This window comes from Magnolia sinica, chromosome 17 (assembly GCF_029962835.1).
Source record: "Magnolia sinica isolate HGM2019 chromosome 17, MsV1, whole genome shotgun sequence".
In the NCBI taxonomy this organism is placed as follows: Eukaryota; Viridiplantae; Streptophyta; class Magnoliopsida; order Magnoliales; family Magnoliaceae; genus Magnolia; species Magnolia sinica.
The window spans coordinates 2606187-2625936 of record NC_080589.1 but is presented as its reverse complement, the minus strand read 5'-3'; the positions used below and the strand labels follow the sequence as shown (position 1 = coordinate 2625936).

Genomic DNA, 19750 nt, shown 5'->3' with positions numbered 1-19750 from the left:
TGAATCGAAAGGTTTGTGACGTGATCATTGACAATGGGAGTAGCGAGAACATCGTCTCCAAGGTCATGATGGAAAAATTATAATTGAAAACGGAGCGTCACCCCTCTCCATATACAATCGGTTGGATTAAGAAGGTCAGCAAAACAAAGGTAACTGAATGATGTACTATATCCTTTTCAATTGGCAAACATTATAAGGATGAAGTAGTATGCGATGTCGTTGACATGGAAGCATGTCACATACTACTCGATCGGCCCTGACAATCTGACCGTGACGCCACTCATAAAGGGCGAGATAATATATATATCTTCGTCAAGGACAGCCGGAAGACCATATTGGCCCCTATGGATCCAGAGGGACCACCTGAAACTTCTAAAGTGGAGGGCCATTTTCTCTTAACCATACGGGACTTCGTGGAAGAATCAAAGGAAACAGGACAGACTTATGCATTAATTGTAAAAGGGGAAGAACTTGAGCCTACCAACATCTCTGGAAGACTAAGGCCCCTACTACATGAATTCAAAGAAATCCGGCCCGATGACCTTCTCGATGGGTTACCCCCCATGCGGGATATCCAATACCATATCGACTTTGTCCCTGGGTCCAGTTTACCGAATCGTCCTCATTATCGAATAAGTCCGAATGAGTGCGAGATTCTGCAGGGACAAGTAGAGGAGTTAATCCGTAAGGGTCTTATTCGAGAGAGCATGAGTATATGTGCTGTACTAGCTCTATTAACTCCAAAGAAAGATGGGAGTTGGCGCATGTGTGTCGACAGCCGAGCCATCAACAAAATCACCATAAAATACAGATTTTCTATACCACGGTTGGACGATATGCTGGACATGCTAGAGGGTGTAAAAATATTCTCTAAATTGGACCTAAGGAACGGCTACCATTAGATTCGAATACGGTCGGGTGATGAGTGGAAAACAACCTTTAAGACCAAGGAAGGATTATACGAATGGATGGTCATGCCCTTCGGTCTTTCGAATACGCCTAGCACATTTATGAGATTGATGAACCAAGTTCTGAAACCTTTTATTGGGCGGTTCGTTGTGGTTTACTTCGATGATATTTTGATATATAGTCAAGAGGAAACCACCCATATGGAACACCTCAAGAAGGTCCTTCAAGTGCTCACTAAAAATAAACTGTACCTCAATTTAAAAAAGTGCAGCTTCATGACTGATAGCCTATTGTTTCTGGGTTTTGTCATCACATCAACGGGCATTCGGGTAAATGAGGAAAAGGTGAAGGCAATCAGAGAATGGCCGGTTCCTACAAATATTCACAAAGTGCGAAGTTTTCATGGACTGGCGACATTCTATCGTCGGTTTGTGAAAAATTTCAGTACCATTGTGTCACCAATCACAGATTGCATGAAGAAAGGGCAGTTTCAGTGGACTGATGAAGCCGACAGGAGCTTTGCCGAAATCAAGCGCAGATTATCCATGACCCCGGTTCTTGTACTTTCCAACTTCGACAAACTATTTGAAGTCGAATATGATGCCTTATATGTCGGAATTGGGAGAGTTTTATCTCAAGAAGGTAGGTCGATAGCCTTCTACAGCGAGAAACTTGGCAATGTACATAATAAGTGGTCTACATATGAGATTGAGTTATACGTGGTTGTCCAAGCACTGCGACACTGGTGACATTATTTAATTTAAAGGGAATTCATACTTTACACGGACCATCAAGCTCTCAAATTCATTAATAGTCAAGCTAACATTAACCGTGTGCATGCTAGATGGATCTCATTTTTGCAGGAATTCACGTTCGTACTAAAACATAAGTTAGGGCAACAGAACAAAGTAGCTGATGCACTGAGTCAACGTACAACTTTGTTAGTCACTATGAGCAATGAGGTTGTCGGGTTCAAGCGCCTCAAAGACATATATGCCGATGACGATGACTTCAAGGACGCATGGGTTAGATGCCAAGAAGGTCACCCCGGTGACTTACATATGCAAGACGGGTTCCTTTTTTAAGGGAAATCGACTGTACATCCCAAACAGTTCGCTAAAGGGAACAAATAATCTAAGAGCTACATGGAGGTGACCTTACTGGACACCTTGGGCGAGACAAGACGCGAGCTCTTGTGGAAGAACGGTATTACTGGCCGCAATTGGTACGTGATGTGGGAAAGGCGGTCCAACGTTGTTATATTTGTCAGACTTCTAAGGAGCAATCTCATAATACGGGCCTTTACACTTCGTTACCCGTGCCTGACGGCCCTTGGGAGGATTTATCTATGGACTTCGTGCTTGGTCTCCCACGAACACAACGCGGCATGGATTCGGTGTTCGTTGTAGTAGATCATTTCTCTAAGATGGTGCACTTTATTCCATGCAAGAATACTCTCGATGCAACACACGTGACGAATCTATTCTTCAGAAAAATTGTGCAGCCACACGGGGTTCCTAAGACTATTACTTCTGACCGTGACACGAAGTTCATAAGCCACTTTTGGCGGACTTTGTGGACTCGATTCGATACAAGACTTCAGTTCAACGGCGCCTACCACCCACAAACTGACGGTCAAACTGAGGTTGTGAATCGCATGTTGGGAAACCTCCTTCGATGTATTTCAGGAGAAAAATCGAAGCAGTGGGATTTGACCTTGTCTCAAGCGGAGTTTGCATTCAACAACATGGTGAACCGCTCGACAGGGAAATCCCCATTCCAGGTTATTTATGGACGAGTGCCTCGCCACACACTAGACTTGGTCCCTCTGCTCAAGCTTCCAGGCATGAGCATTGCAACGGAACATATGGATGACAAGATCATGGGTATTCATGCGGAAGTATAAATCAAGCTACATACCTCGAACGAAAAATACAAGGAGCAAGCCGACAAGCATCAGCGACAAAAAGTGTTCGAGGTGGGTGACCAAGTAATGGTCCATCTGCGCAAGGGACGATTTCCGACTGAAACGTACAACAAGTTGAAGAATAAAAAGATTAGACTGGTACCAATCATTCAAAAGATCAATGACAATGCTTATGTTGTTGATCTTCCAGATGACATGACAATCTCACGGACTTTCAACGTCACAGACCTGACCGAGTATCATGAACTAGCGCAGGATGAGAACTCGAGGACGAGTTCTTTTGAAGTGGAGGGGACTGATGTAGAGCGGGTCGCAGACAGTTTCATGGCCAAGATGGATCAGAAAAGGCCCGGTCAAAGACAGAAGTGATCCGGACCATCGGACCTTAGATCGGGGGTATCTTGCAATCCAGAATTGCGAGATACTTTAGCCAACCAACCCCGCTACGCCGGGTTACGCAGCCCAGAATTGCGAAAAACCCCTTGATTGACGGTCGTTTCCCTGTTTTAATTTTGTTTTTACTATAAATAGTAAGTTTTAGTTTGATTATAACTCTTCATCCGTCGGGCTTTAGGAGTTGCGCCCAACGTGAAAAGAGCTTAGAATAATTAGGAGAACGGTTTGGTGAAGCCAAATAGGACACTTACTATTTTTGGCTGAAAACCTTGCGCACTAGTAGACATCACGACCGCCTATAAATAGTAAGTTTACTATTTATAGTAAGTCGCGGATTCTAGTAGTTTGAGTTGTAGTTTGATTATGATTTCTTTCTCATTGTTTGATACCCTTATTTAAAGGGTTGTGAACTCATTTTTAATGATTCATTAATCAATTTCGAATTTATTAGAATTTATTTCTATTTTCGGCTTTCTTTCCTCGTGGATTCGAGAAGTCTCTGTGAGGAGTCTAGAGAATTTCCGTGGATTCGGAATAGTTATCCCCTTGAGGAAGACGGTGCTCGACATCACGTCCTCCCCTGCGTCACAATGAATACTTTTTGTTATTTAATATCTTTAATAGATGTAATCACATGCTTGATTTATGCACATTAAGACAGATGGGACCACACACTTCGTTTGGAGAAAAGGTACGTACTCACAACTTTTTTAATACATTAGATCACAAACATTATTTTTTTTCTTGGTTGGACAATACTGCATGTTTTTTAAATGCGATCTTATTCACAAACATGAATCTCATGCCAATAATAGACATGTTAATGCAGATGGCAAAAGAAAAGTACTACATTGTACTGGTGGGGTGTCGGCCGGGCATATATCTGTCATGGGACGATGCTAGATTAAAGGTCGAGGGATACAGCGGAAGCAGACATCGAGCTTTCAAGAATTAGAAGGAAGCTGTTGCATATTGGGACAATCACTTCGGTAATACCAGTGTACAATCGGGACTTGGACGAGGATCTCATGAGGGATATGTTGCCACATATTTTAACAAGGTTGACATTCATCATTCATCAACTTTGTCTATCCAACAGACGACCCAAACCATGGTTTCTAGGGCCACATCGACTGATGATCCTGCCCTGTCATTTGGAGAGAGATTTTATGCACTTTTGATTGTCATTCTGCTTCTTTTCTTTGTGTTATATATTATTTTTAAATTATAGGTATTAGTGTTTCTGTACTTGATTGAAGAATACATATTTTGAACTGTCATCGTATGGTGGTTGATTTGATCACATGGGTAACAGTTGGCGTGGTCACCTGTATATCTAGGACTGCTTCACCTTGTCGATGATTTTATCTCCAACCACTGTCATTTAGTATGGTCTACTGGATATGTGGACCTGCTACACGTGAAAGTGTTTTTAATGGGGTTCTGAATCATTTGATGTGGTCCACGGGATATTTGGACAACACACATTTTTTGCCTCCCTTCTCATTTTAAAATTGGGCAGTTATATTGGACAGTCCATATCAGGCGATCTTCACGTGGTGCGCCACTTCATTTCTGGACCTGATACACGTGCATGTAATTATAATGCCCCATAAAGAGAATGGTGTGGTCCACTGGATATCTGGACCACATTATCTTTTTTTTTTTTTTGTAAGACGTCAAGTCCTCCTTGCATCAGTTATATTGGACGGCTTCGATGACACTATTTCAGTTTGTGGGGTCCATTGCAAACCCTTTTTCTATGGCATGGACTGTGTACAGCGTATCGTGCACATGGATGGAATTTTTTCCTACCGAATATCAATCCTGGATTTTGAAACTATTATCCAAATGGGCAGTATGTTTTCAGCCAATGGGTTTACAACATTCCATATCACATCTAAACAACCGGATATGCCAAACTAACCAAACAGACCCAGGATATAGCAATAGGATGGATCTTAAACCAATCGACTAACATCACCATCATTACCTTAAAATTGATCCCATCCCTCCTAATCTCATTAAATCCGGCCGGCCAAACAGGCCCTAAAATGATATGAAAAAAATGGATGAACAGTGTAGATATAACACATACATCATAGTGGGGCTCACGGAACTTTGCCACGTAGATAATGTACTGACTTGGTGCTGTGTTCTACACGTGGCAATCCAAATCCCTACGGTCATTGCTCACGCATCAAAATTCTCCCTTACCTTCCAGGGGTGGTCAACAAACAAACGGTTAAGAGAGAATATACAGCAACAGTCCACATTCAATCAAGAAGAAAGGTCCAAAAATTATACAGCTATGATCTTACAACCGGAGGAATTTTTGGTGCATGGTACATCCACGGTAAGATCCTTCATATCAATGGTTTGGATCATTGAACCCTGCACTTCACTTGTAAAAACTGGGAACGGATTGGCTACTCCCCCTGACACCGGCCATTCGCTGATGGTCGGTGCTCTGTGGGGCCCACCATGATGTATGTGTGTCATCCATGCCGTCCATTTATTTTTTTATATCATTTTATGATATGATAAAAAAAATGAAGTATATCTCAATCTCAAGTGGACCACATTACAGAAAACAGTGTTGAGTGAAATTTGACCATTAAAAACGTTTTGGGACCATAAAAGTTTTGGATCAAGCTGATATTTATTTTTTCCCTTCATCTGGGTCTTTATGACCAAATCAACAGATTGGATGTCAAATAAACAATACAGTAGGCCTTATGAGGATTTTAATTATGAATATTCATTTATTATTTTTATCCTCTGGTGAGGCCTACTTAAGATTTATATCCCAATCATTATTTGTATCAAGCCCTGAAATGATCTGTAAAAATGGATTAACGGAACAAAGATATGCGGGACGCACGTGCAATAAATCGATTGAATATCGCACGGAACACGGCCCACCTTGATGTCTGTGCGACATCCACGTCATCCATCCATCGAGCCAGCCCGTGTTAGGATTTGAACTCAAAAAATCAGGCAGATTCAAAAATGAAAGCGACAGCACAATAAGGTGTTGGATGGCATATAAACATCCTTATGGGCCCAGGAACGGTTCAGCGGTGGGTACGCGGATCTGGTACTTACAACAGACAGTCGTCCTGAGGTTCCATCGTGATGTATGGGTTTTATCCACACTGCCCATCCATTTTTCCATATCATTCTAGGTACCAGCCCAAAAATGATTCAGATCCCGAGCTTAAGTGGACCACACTACAGGAAGCAGAGATGATGACGACACGCACAGTTAAAACCTTTCTGGGGCCTACTATGATGGATAATTTCCATCTAATCTGTTCATAAGGTTACATAGACCTGGATGAAGGAAAACACAAATATGAGATTGATCCAAAACTTGTATGGCCTCCAAAAAGTTTTAAACAGTCAGTGTTTAATCCCCTCAGTGTGATCCACTACAGGCTTGGAACTGCCTCATTTTTGGACCTAAATACAAAAATGATACGGCGAAATGGATGGACGGTGTGGATAAAAATATAAGTCATGGTGGCCTCCCCTGTTCATTCCTAGCTGGGGTCCGGCGGGGTAGTACCCAATCCCCGATTTCCCACCATGATGGTGGGCTGTCCATTAACTATTTCCTGTGGTGTGGCCCATTTTAGTTTTAGACTGGTGAAATTGATGGACAGAGTGGATGTCACATTGATTTTCATGGTGGGCCCCACGGAGTGGCTCACATGATTTTTTTAGATCAGGCTGATTTTTAAGATATATGTTTATCCTTTTGGTTATCACCAGATGAACGGGTTGGATGCCACGTAAAAGCAACACGGTCGGCCCAGGCAGATTTCTATGGTAGGCCTCCCCATCCTTGCCTGTGGTGTGGCCCACCTAAGTTCTCAGCTCCTAACATGAGGTTGCGTACCTGATGGACCGAGTGGATGTCATAAAAAATTACGGTGGGCCCTTGTTCCACGCTTTTCCTGCAACAGGTGTCATGGGGATCGTTTTATAAGCAGATCTAGCGTCTTGAATTTCGACGGTTGTTAAGTTTCTCTTCTCAACCGTATATCTATGGGCGACAAAATGAAAGGGTAGGATCATTATTTTAACATAATTTATAATTTAATTATCATATCACGTCTGGAAAGAACGGACCAATGGTCCGGATTACAGGAAAAGATGCCACGTATCATAATTTAAAACTCGTGTATAATGTTGAAAGATGCGACCGCGTATTTTCTAAATTACCCGTGGCAGGCAACTACCCATTCTGCCACCTTCCCCTCTCTCAGGCCGTTGTTCGGTAGTCTACCTAATACCCCCTTCCCTCCCTTTAAAATCCCATCTCGCCAAGAGGGGCTTCATCTATTGTGCGCCGGGGTGAGAGAGAGAGAGAGAGAGAGAGAGAGAGAGAGAGAGAGAGAATGGCGAGGAAGAAGATCCGAGAGTACGATTCGAAGAGGCTATTGAAGGAGCATTTGAAGAGACTCGCAGGGATCGATTTGCAGATCTGCTCCGCGCAGGTAATCTCACTGGATCCGGGTTTTTCCCGGCATTACTCTTCGTCTGACGGTTTCTGATGTGCTACTTTGTGATCTACACCGTTCATCTAGCTGGCCCCACTGTGGATGGGCCACGTGCAAAAAATCCCTTCGATAGGTGTTTCTGGCTGTCTATGCTGAGGTTTTGAAATGTGAAATGGTTGTTTCTATGCTTCGTTTGTATGGACGGTTCAGATCTATGAACACCGGTAAAATCTATGGTGGGACCTACTAGATGAACAATGGTGAGGAACCTCTAACTCAGGGAGTTTGAAGGGTTCATTTTCTTTTCTTTTATTTTTAAAATTTTTTTGAGAAAATAAATGTTTTTTCTTAAATCCTTATGTATTTCAGGTGGATTTTTGTTCCTGTATAAGTTTTTATTTTTATTTTTATTTTTATATAAATTTTTTAATTTTTTTTTTAAATTTTTAAATTTTTTTAATTTGAAATTTTGGAAATAATCTGGTTCAACTAATTTGCATTATGTTAGAAGTCAGCTCCTGTTATGGGACATTTGGATGGTCTGATCACGGATCCAGACCGTCTGTAGAGTTGCCTGCACCTTGGATTGGCCATGTTTTATCAATCAGTTTGATCAGACAATCCTCAGCATCAAGCTAATTTCCTAGAAAATGGATGGTTATATTGAAGGAAAACGGATCCAGACCGTCTGTAGAGTTGCCTGCACCTTGGATTGGCCATGTTTCCTCAATCAGTTTGATCCGACAATCCTCAGCATCAAGTTAATTGCCTAGAAAATGGATGGTTATATTGAAGGAAAAAAAAAGGCCTTTTGTTATAGCTATATGTTCACAGGTTACTTTTCAGATTATTGTTTGATTCGCATGATCTTTGCAAATGGCCCATCAACAGTGGGGCCCACCATATGGATGATTTAGATTATCAGATCTTGCAAGTGTCTAATACATCTCAATATGGGACATGTAGATGATCTAATCATGGATCCAGACTGTTTATGTAGTTACCCCCACCTTGGATTGGTCATTTCTCGACAACCAGTCAGATCAGGCCATCCTCATCATCAAGCTAATGGCCTAGAAAATTTATGGTTATGATGAAATGAAAGCCTTCTTTTGTTATATCCATCTGTTCACAGGGCACTGTTCAGATGATTGTCCAATTTGTATGATCTTTGCATGTGTTCTATCAACTGTAGGGGCCCACCACTAGATTGATGATCGAATATGGCATGCGTGTAATGCATCTCATTATGGGAGATGTGGATTATCCAATCATGAATCCAGACTGTCCATCTAACTGCCCCCACCGTGGATTGGCCACGTCTTGGCAATCACTTCAATCAAATAATCCTAATCATCAGACTGGTGGCCTAGAAAATGGATGGTATGAATGAAAAGGGCCTTCTTTTGTTATGGTCATCTGTTCGCAGATCACTGTTCAGATGGTTGTCCTGTTGGCATGACCTTTGTAAGTGGCACATCAACAGGGGGGCCCACCAGATGGATGGTCTAGATTGATATTCTGATCCTAGTTGCACAGATCTTCACCCCAGTTGTGCTTGTGTGCATATGTTAGCAACACCTGAGGTTTCAATTGAGATTTTCACATATATTTTGAGGAAATAAAGATTTTCATGTATCCAGCCCCAATCAGTGATGAAAAAAATTTCCTGTATTTTTAGGTTGAATTTATTTACTTATCTATTTTTACTTTTTCTTCATCTGATGAATGGGACAGTATTTTCATTGTTTTCCTATCTGAAGAACGGAAAGTGTTGCTGTTTTCTGTCTAATTGTAGGAAGATGTTAAGAACATTGTGTTTATTTTGATTATTAAGGTAACGGAATCAACGGACTTCACCGAATTGGTGAACAGAGAACCATGGCTTTCATCCACCAGACTGGTTGTGAAGCCAGACATGTTGTTTGGGAAACGTGGGAAGAGCGGTTTGGTGGCTTTAAACCTAGATCTGGCCCAGGTTGCTCAATTTGTGAAAGAACGCCTTGGCGTAGAGGTGATCTTCGAACTAACCATAAGTAGAAAATTTTGATTTTAAGAAATGGCACTTTTCTGTTTGATCCATCAATATTATAGGTGGGCCCACTGTTTAGTAATTCAATCTGTGATCCAGTGGGCCAAGCTTATTTATCCAATCTTTCGAGTGACTCCGCCTATCTGATGAAAGTGGATGGTTACAACCAATGGGCCCAAGTGGATGGTTAGGATCATCTGATAGGGTAGATATTTGGGTACCTTTACCACCCATGAGCCCACTGTATCAGCAATTTGTATTGCGGCCCAAATGCTTGATTGAGCATTGCACATTTCCTCTTTATATCTTGGCATGCTCTTTAATGGATGTTGTCCTTTCTAGGTTGAGATGGGCGGTTGCAAGGCACCGATAACTACATTCATTGTTGAACCATTTGTACCTCATGACCAAGAATTCTACCTTTCGATTGTATCCGAGAGGCTTGGGAGCACCATAAGCTTTTCAGAATGTGGGGGCATTGAGATCGAAGAGAACTGGGACAAGGTAGGTCTTCCTACTCGTGGATTGGCGTTTCTCCTACTCAAGCTGCATTTCTCTTGACAGTCATCGGATCCTGAGTTGTGCAGGTGAAGACGTTGTTTCTACCAACAGAGAAGCCTCTGACATCCGAGGAATGTGCTCCACTGATAGCTATGCTTCCCTTGGAGGTGAAACCTGTTTTTTCATTGTGCTTCATGATTTTAGAATATTGTGGTATTTCTCATTTTACTGCTATATATTGGTAGATTCATTCTCTTGGGTTTACTGTGCTTTGATTTTCATGGCATGGCATGTTCATACTATACATGTCTGTGGGCTTAGGTGCGAGAGAAAATAGGGAACTTCATCAGAGGAGTTTTCACAGTATTTCAAGGTAAGCATGTTTTAGGGGTTGATTATTCTGATATATGGCTGCCTATTTTAAGGAGCAGAGGCCAACTTTGGATCTTAGGGCCTATGGATGCACCCTTAAATGGGCCTAAACAATGTTTTGAACCAAACTCCAGTTGGTGTTATATGTTTGGATGCACCCTTAAATGGGCCTAAACAATGTTTTGAACCAAACTCCAGTTGGTGTTATATGTTTGGATGCACTTTTGCAAACCTCGTCTTTTGCCCTGTCTTCAAAATAGACACTAAAAAGCCCACCGTCCCAGGATTAAGAAGATAGGGTAACCCTCCACTCGGCTTCTTCTAGATCGTATTTTAAAGGACTTGAATGTAGCATGGATATTTTTTGGCTAAAAAGTGTACAAGTTCCATCATATTTTACAGAAAGCAGGTTGATTTAGACTATTGAGTCCTTATCTATCATGCTTAATAGCTCTTAACTTTTATAAATTGCAAAACTCAGATATGGTTTGCGGTTCCCATGTATGCATATTTTTGTGTCAAAATGTGTTTTCCTATAGAAATATCTGGCCCTTGGCATTCCAGCTCGAAACTGATTTACCATGTCCCTTTGCAGATCTGGATTTCTCTTTCCTAGAGATGAATCCATTTACATTGGTAGATGGAAATCCGTATCCATTGGATATGCGCGGAGAATTAGATGACACTGCTGCCTTCAAGAACTTCAGAAAGTACCATTTCTTTTCTTTTTCTTTTTCTTTTTTATTTGATCTCATTAGTACCTTATAAAAACTGTCTTTTCAAGATTTTCTTATTTGTAGCTAGTATTGCTCTTGGTAAATATGTGGTTTACTCTGTAGATGGGGGAACATGGAATTTCCACTGCCGTTTGGAAGAGTACTGAGCAGTACAGAAAGCTTTGTTCATGGATTGGATGAAAAGGTAGATGCGTTCTTCTAGCAGTTTCTTTGAATTGATAGTCGTCATACAATTCTCTACGGCCTTTGGGATGTATTTGCATTCAAGAAACCGAAACAAATTACAATTAGTTTTGATATCCAATATTACTAACAACTAGAGGCCCAGGCCTCCATGTTTTTATTTTTTGTTAATTTGCAGAAGTAAATCCCACAGACGAGTTTTTTTTTTTTTTGCTTGATGAAACTAAATCCATTGCATTCTGGGCGCTTCTTCCCAAAAAAGGATGAAATAAAAACTTATGGGTCCCACCTTGTCAGTCAATTTGGGCTGCAGAAAGTAACTGTAATTTGTTCTGGTTTCTTTAGTTCATACAGGCCTTATCACACTATAATTCTCATGCTAGAAAATGCTCACTACCTTATAATTTCATCCTTGCTTATCAGAAGCAATTTATATACTTGTTTCCTCAATTGCTTGGGATGCATGTCCCTTGACCTTTTTCTTTTTCTCTCCATTCCGTCAGGGACCTTTTTCTTTATTCTTTTTTCAGTCAAGAAGTACCACTTTGCTTGAAGGACTTTCCCATGGTGTACTGATCCTTACTATGTCATTGCAGACAAGCGCCTCTCTGAAATTCACTGTTTTAAACCCTAAAGGACGCATCTGGACTATGGTAGCTGGAGGGGGTGCAAGCGTCATATATGCTGATACCGTAAGTATACCTGTCTCACAGACCCTATCTTATGGCTTCCCATGTTTTACTTTGCTCAAACTGTGTAGAGGTGGAACTCTTCAAATTTCTGGCTGAAAACATGCACACAAACACATTGCCCTTAGAATTTCTGGAATCTCACGTTGGTGCCAGGCATGGAATTACAAGTGTGAATGCCCTTTGATGAAATTAGCTTTACATGTATTTAGGTTGGAGATTTGGGTTATGCATCGGAGCTTGGAAATTACGCTGAGTACAGCGGAGCTCCAAATGAAGATGAGGTTTTACAGTATGCCAGAGTTGTTATTGATGTAAGAACTCATTTCCATCATCTCATTTTTCAGTTGGGTCGATACCATAACACTTCTCATTGACCGTGGTGCACTGATGTCTTTTCCTTCTTCCCCCATTTATTATGTTGCAGTGTGCTACTGCTGATCCCGATGGTCGCAAGAGAGCCCTTCTCATTGGAGGAGGCATAGCTAATTTTACTGACGTTGCGGCTACTTTCAATGGCATTATTCGAGCTTTAAGGGAGAAGGTATGTTTTTACCCACTGCATCCCTATTGGCTGTTCGTTGCTAACATTATCATTTTTCTGTGCACAAGCTGAAATATCTCTGTTCAATTCTGTAGGAATCCAAGCTAAAGGCATCGAGAATGCACATCTATGTTCGAAGAGGCGGGCCAAACTATCAGACTGGTTTGGCAAAAATGCGGACTCTGGGAGTGGAACTAGGGGTTCCCCTTGAGGTAAGAAATGACAATCTGCATTATCATATCAGCTCTTTGTACCGTCAATGATGATTTTTGAACGAGTTTTCCCCCATTCTTTCTACATAAATTTTTTTTTTTTTTTCTTAAAGGTGTTTTCAGCTACTTGGGTACTTTTCAGTTTGGCAAATCCCTCGTTTTTTTAGCTAACAAAGATAGTGCTGTTTTCTATTACAAAGATTGCCATTCATTCACGTCATTTCCACTTTCTTCCTTTTTCTGTTGGTCATGAAACAGATGCTATTTACACACTCTATTTTGGATATGCATATGCCTGCCTTTCTACTTTCTCTGGTCGTATTCCAAGAAACCGAAACTGGTACAAGACCATAATATTTAGAGGATTCTTCCCACCAGACAAAAAAAAATCCTTATTATTTTACCTTCCGATAAAATTTGTACCTTCCAGAAGATTTTTAGGGATTTTTTTACCACGAATTTTCTCAAGAATTCAGATTTTACCAAATGGTGCCTTGAGGAAACAAATTCCCAGGTGATGCTTTCTGAGGAGAGAAATTACGCAAATGCTCTCATTTATTTTCTTCATTAAAAAGTGGCGAGTCAAGAATTGTTGGGCTCACATGGTATGCGTTTGACCAACCTGCCCAATAAATGCACCCCACAATGATTACCAGGCGAACAAAAAATATGGTGGATCCAACCGTAAGCTGGGCCAAGCCATAAAGTAATATACACCACCCAAAATCATCGAAATTCAAGTGTGGCCCACTGATGATTTGATCAGCCAGATTTTTGGTTCATGTGATCACCATGGTGGGGTGCATATGTTGGACAGGTTGGATGTTATGTGCATACAATTTCAGCTTACAATTCTCAACTTCACTACTTTTTTAAAAAAAAAAAAAAAACAGAGGATGGCATTTGATAATTTCCCCTTATTTGGTAAAATTCGAATTGCTGAGGAATTTTGGGCTAAAAATCCCAAAACTTACCTTCCAAAACAAATTAACAAATTTACCCAAAAAAAAAAAAAATGCTGAATTTTCAGCATTTAAAAATTTTTTTTTTTCCTTTTTAACACACCCACCCACCACTCGAACCCAGGACTTTAGTGTTGAAATGCAGGGCGTCTACCATTGAGCCATGCATCGAGACACAATTCAGCATTAGTCAGCTCTGATGAAAAAAAAAAGCGGGGGGAGTAAATTGTTCAACAAATACATGCCTTTTTTCTACACTTGGCAGTACCACCAATAGTAGAAAAAGGGTTTGTGCCCTTTCTCAGATGCAGATTCTCAACTCTGAGCTCATGACTAATCTCTGAGGGTCACCATGACCAATGTTCGCTACTTTTTGGTTGAATCAGATCCCTTTGTTCATTTACACTTCGGGGAACTTTTGTTTTCCTGTCGCGGGTTGACCTAGGTTTGGCATTCTATTGTTGTAGGTTTATGGGCCAGAGGCTACAATGACTGGAATTTGCAAGCAAGCGATCGAATGCGTTATGTCAGCTGCGTGAACAATTTTCCCTTTCAACTCCTCTTTTTATGATTCTAGAATTCCCATGTCGAGAAAATTAAAGAACTCAGGCCTGCTTTCTCCCTATGGAAGCTGAGTTGTAGCACCAGAACATTTCTTGCCAATGTTATATTACTTGCAAGTTCTTACTTGCATTATTTAGTCTGGTGGAAATATTCAATTTCGTGATTATAGCTAGGAATTGTGTTAATTGCATGTGGCTTGTCACACACCTTAAAAATGCATACATAACTTTGCATGGGGGCACTTGGAAGATGTCTACTAGATCCGTCCCAGCAGCCGGTTTTCCACATCATGAACGAACAACAGCCTGAAAAAGACAGCCGACTGGTAAATCCCTGCTTTCCAATTTAAGGAAGTGGTCGATCACCACCCAGATTGGGCTCTGTTCTGATTAAGTGGTTGGGATTATCTGACTGTTTTTTATTTTTTTTGGACCATGGCCTGCTCTTAGCGGGACCCGCATGACAAGCTCCCAGATCCTGTACACACATGTTGCATGTGGCGAGCAAAATTCGGCATTTGTGTCCATATCTAGATATTCTGATTCTATTTAAGCGGCGATAAATGACTCACTAGCTATGAACTTGGGCGCTTGGATGTGGGGCCCAGTGAGCGAATACCAAGATGCTGGTCATGAATGTGTCTGTTTTGGGTTTTTTTAAAAATAAAATCTTGCTTAGTCCAAAATGGGGAGGAGCTGAAGGGGATCCAAACAGAGACTTTTTGGCAGAATCTTTGAACAGGTCATAGATTTCTGATTTCTGTTGTTTTTTTGCTTGATCTCGGCTAGTGTCCGAATGGTTCATAGATGGCGGTTTTCTGTTGTTTCCTTCTTTTGAATACTATTATCCAATCTTTGGGTGTGGGCCCACGGGTTTGTGATCCTAACTCCTGAGATGATGGCCCCCCAAAGTCGAATGCTTCTTTTACTCGCTTCCCAGAGATGCTTGGAGGGCTTCGTGGCACGTGTGAAAGATGTCCACCCTGTCAAAAATGTCATGGTGGGCCACTGATTGAGGAAACATATTTACGTTGGATATGGTCCATTGGTCGTGAATTTCTTCTGTGCATGTCTGCCTACCTGATCAACAGTCAGTGGGAATCGCCTGATGAACGGCTTGGATCTTTCTCACGTGTGCTGAGTGTGGTTTTAAGACTCAGACAAGTCCTGTGCAACTCGTCCCAGTCAACCCGGTCGGACCTGATCCGGTTCAACGTCACAAGCCACCTTGGACAATCACCCCCGAGTCAAGCAAGTCCCGCATGTGAGAGTGAGAGCCAAATAATAATAATAAAATTAGGAGAAACTTTGATACTCTGGCACAACACTATGGATGATACACATGCACTTAGAAATTACTTTAAAATTGCATGTGGCCGTACAGGTAAAATTGAACTGTCCAGATTATGGGTCCCTGTTTTATGGGCCAATAATAATAATAATAATAATATTAGGAGAAACTTTGATACTTTGGCATAATACTAGGATGATACACAGGCACTTTGAAATTACTTTAAAATTGCATGTGGCAGTACAAGTAAAATTGAACTATCCAGATTATGGGTCCCCGTTTTATGGGCCAATAATAATAATAATAAAATTAGGAGAAACTTTGATACTCTGACATAATGCTATGGATGATACACAGGCACTTAGAAACTACTTTTAAATTGCATATGGCCGTACAAGTAAAATTGAACTGTCCAGATTATGGGTCCCTGTTTTATGGGCCAAAAAGTAAGATTATTTGATTATTTGAATCGAATTGGCGGATATTTATTGGACGGTTGAAGATGAAAAGCGTCTAATGGCCCAATTTCAACAAACAAGCGTCCATGAATGAGAGGTTAGGATTCTTCAACCATTCTGTTTTTCGGACTGTGACTCAGTGACTGTGGGTTCCACAATATAAGCGATCATGAATTTACGTATGCCACGTGTATACTTTATGAGTGCCTGCGTATGAAGCGCTATACACTGCCAGAGTATTAAACAACTCCCAAAGGATCATGCCCCAAATATGTAGGACCTATCGTGGACAGGCGTGGGCCAAGAATCTCACGGTTCAAAGGATCTCAGACACTGAATCAAAGGACTACTTCTGGTTGTACGTGAGCCATTCGATATTTTCGTTGTTATCTGTTTTTTCTAGAAAGTATTGTCCGGCTGAAATGATAATTTGTCCATTCTATATCGAAGGTGGGGCCTATCTTTTGAACGGTTCTGATCAGCGTAACTGTGCCCTATTATTCAAAAGGAGCACTATTTAAAACTAGTCGTCTATGTATGCTACCTTCCTCAACTCATCGGATCCGGTCTCACTGGAGGCATGATACGTACCACGCCTCCATTCATTTGCTTCCAGAGGCTAGATCAGAACCGTTAAATTGATGGGTCAATTAATGAACAGTTCATGATCCAAAAATCACACCGTTTGAAATTATCAATAGTCCAATCAAATCAGATAGAAGAGATCCATTTACCAGATCTCCAAAATAGTCCAATCAAATCGATTTTCAATTGGCTGCCATTCAGTAGTGGGCCCTGAAGGTTTTACGGTTCTGATCATAACAAACATGTGCCACGTGTATGATACAAGACTAGGCGCACGAACATACCGTGCACCTAAGGGCACTGGATCAGCTCCTAACTTCAAAATTCGGTTTCTGACCGTTTCAGTTTATCGTCAAGCCTTGAAATTCTGTTAAAGAACAAACCAGCCACTCATGTCCGTACAACCACATCAGCGTGCAGATATTGCAATCCAAAAGCATAGAGAAATACCCAAATCCAATCTCATTCCTTTTCAGAAATCCAAATTAGAATTTCACCTAATCCGATTTTCCGCCACCACCAAACACCACTCTCTTTCCTCGAAACCAGAATCATGGAATCTCCTGATCAGAGAATATTCACAAAGCAGAACTCCCAAAGACTCCATCCTCTTATTTCATCAGCTTCTAATTGACGGTTTTTTTGTTCCAAATCATCTAACCTTCCCCTCGTTATTTGATGCTTGCCGTCGAATTCGAGCAATTGAAGAAGGTAGGCAGCTGCATTCACAGGCGATTAAAGTTGGATTGAATGCTGATGTTTTTGTCCAAAGGGCTCTTGTTCGGTTGTATGCAAGATGTGGCTGCTGCGATGATGCTTCGAGGGTGTTTGATCGGTGTCCCGACCCAGGTATCGTTTCCCAAAATGATTTGATTAGTGGATATTTAAGAATTGGAGAGATGCGGTATGCCCGACGGGTTTTTGATGGAATGGATGAGAAGAATGTGGTTTCTTGGAGTGTTATGGTTGATGGATATGCGAAGAATGGGGAAGTTGAGATTGCTCAGGAACTGTTCAATGAAATGCCTGAGAGGAACTCATTTTCATGGAATTCGATAATGGGTGGGTATTTGAGATGTGGGTGTGTGGAAGAAGCTCGTCATCTTTTTGATCGGATGCCGGAGAGAGATGTCGTCACGTGGACAGTTATGATTTCAGGTTATGCCCAGAATTGCTTATTTAGGGAGGCTCTGGAGACATTCTTGCAAATGCAGATTGCCGGTCTGGAGCCAAACAGGATCACGCTTGTGAGTGTTCTTCCAGCCATAGCTCAATTGGGTGCACTTACACAAGGACGGTGGATTCATGCCTACATAGACAAGAGAGGGATAGAGTTGGATGGTGTTCTTGGATCAGCTCTTGTGGATATGTACTCAAAATGCGGGTGCATAGAAGAAGCTCTTGATGTGTTTGAGAAGCTCACATGGAAGGAATTATCTTCTTGGAATTCAATCATTGGAGGCCTCGCGGCTCACGGCCTTGGCAAAGATGCCCTCCATGTTTTCTCGAGGATGCGGGAGGACTCTTCGATGGTCCCCAACGATATAACTTTTGTCGGTGTTCTAAGTGCTTGTAGCCATGCAGGGTTGGTGGAAGAGGGTCGAATGGCCTTCAATCTTCTTACGGATTTTTATAAGATGGCTCCGAATGTTAGGCACTACGGATGTATGGTTGATCTTCTAGGACGGGCGGGGCACTTGGAAGAGGCACGAGAGCTTATAGAAAACATGCCTGTCGAGAGTAACTCTGTCATATGGAAGACTCTACTTGGTGCTTGTAGAATTCATAAGAATGTTGAGCTGGCCGAGCATATATCAAGAGTTGCGACTGAAATGGGGGATCAAGATAGCGGTTTTTATGCACTTGTGTCCAATATTTTCTCTGAGGCAGGACGATTGAATGACGCTGGTAAGATGAGAAGAAAGATGAATGATTTGAAGGTGAAAAAGGTTGCTGGTTGCAGTTCGGTAGAGGTGGGTGGTGTTGTTCATGAGTTCCTGATGGGCGGAGAGAATTTCCATGCTGAAAGTGAAGCGATCTGTTCAATGGTAGATGAGATGGAGAGACGGATGGGGCAGGGAGGTTACCGAACAAATGCATCCAAGGTGTCGATTTGTGCAGGACAGGAAGAGGAGAGGCCCCGAATGGGTCACCATAGTGAGAAACTGGCGATTGCGTTTGGACTTATTAAGACTAGTCGCAGAACACCAATTCGGGTGATGAAGAACCTTCGAGTTTGCGATGACTGCCACACTGCGACAAAGCTCATATCCAAGATCTACGATCGAGAAATAATAGTGAGGGATCAGAGTCGCTTTCATCGTTTCAAGAATGGGACATGCTCTTGTGCAGATTATTGGTGAACTTTGAGATATTTATGCAATTTTCAGGTAGAAGAGCATTGAAACTAATAGGCTCTTTTCATAAAAATATAAGAATATGTTCGATGCACAGAGCATGTTAGAAAACAGACTAGCATTTGAGATGAAATTACATTCATTTTTGTAGGGAGAACATCTTAAGCACCTGATTGTAGATTAAAAGTCCATGCAACTACATGAGTGTGGGGCCCTCGCAGGGTATGTATATAGCATTCAAGCAGTTGAGTGGGATGTCCCCATTATGAAAATGGAAATGCCACAGAAACCAGGCAACCCGAATTTGGAGATTTTTAGGTAGTCCACTGTTTTTAATGGTGTGGCCCGCATAATGTTTGGATCAGCTTGATTTTTTGAGCATCCCATTTTCATGGTGTGGCGTAGGGGAAGCGAGTGGTTGGGTCGGGTGGGGTGGGTTCAGTGCGGGTTGAGTTCTGTTGTAAGGAGGATGGGTTGAATCTAAATCCAACACATTTAATAATCATATTGAAAATCTCAACCCC

At 41.6% G+C, this 19750-nt stretch overlaps 2 protein-coding genes across 2 annotated transcripts; both read left to right on the top strand.

Annotated features, from left to right (window-relative positions):
* The first annotated feature begins 7528 nt into the window (after positions 1-7528).
* On the top strand, positions 7529-14665 carry LOC131231883 (ATP-citrate synthase alpha chain protein 2-like). Its single transcript, XM_058228228.1, has 12 exons — positions 7529-7737; positions 9578-9754; positions 10115-10276; positions 10360-10440; positions 10595-10646; positions 11241-11355; positions 11485-11566; positions 12162-12257; positions 12467-12568; positions 12682-12798; positions 12894-13010; positions 14440-14665. Exons 1-12 carry the CDS (start codon positions 7639-7641, stop codon positions 14509-14511), a joined length of 1272 nt encoding a protein of 423 aa, XP_058084211.1. The 5' UTR covers positions 7529-7638; the 3' UTR covers positions 14512-14665.
* Positions 14666-17112: 2447 nt separating this feature from the next.
* LOC131231882 (pentatricopeptide repeat-containing protein At1g08070, chloroplastic-like) lies at positions 17113-19383 on the top strand. Its single transcript, XM_058228227.1, has one exon. The coding sequence runs from the start codon at positions 17262-17264 to the stop codon at positions 19230-19232; it is 1971 nt and encodes a 656-aa protein (XP_058084210.1). The 5' UTR covers positions 17113-17261; the 3' UTR covers positions 19233-19383.
* The last annotated feature ends 367 nt before the right edge of the window (positions 19384-19750 follow it).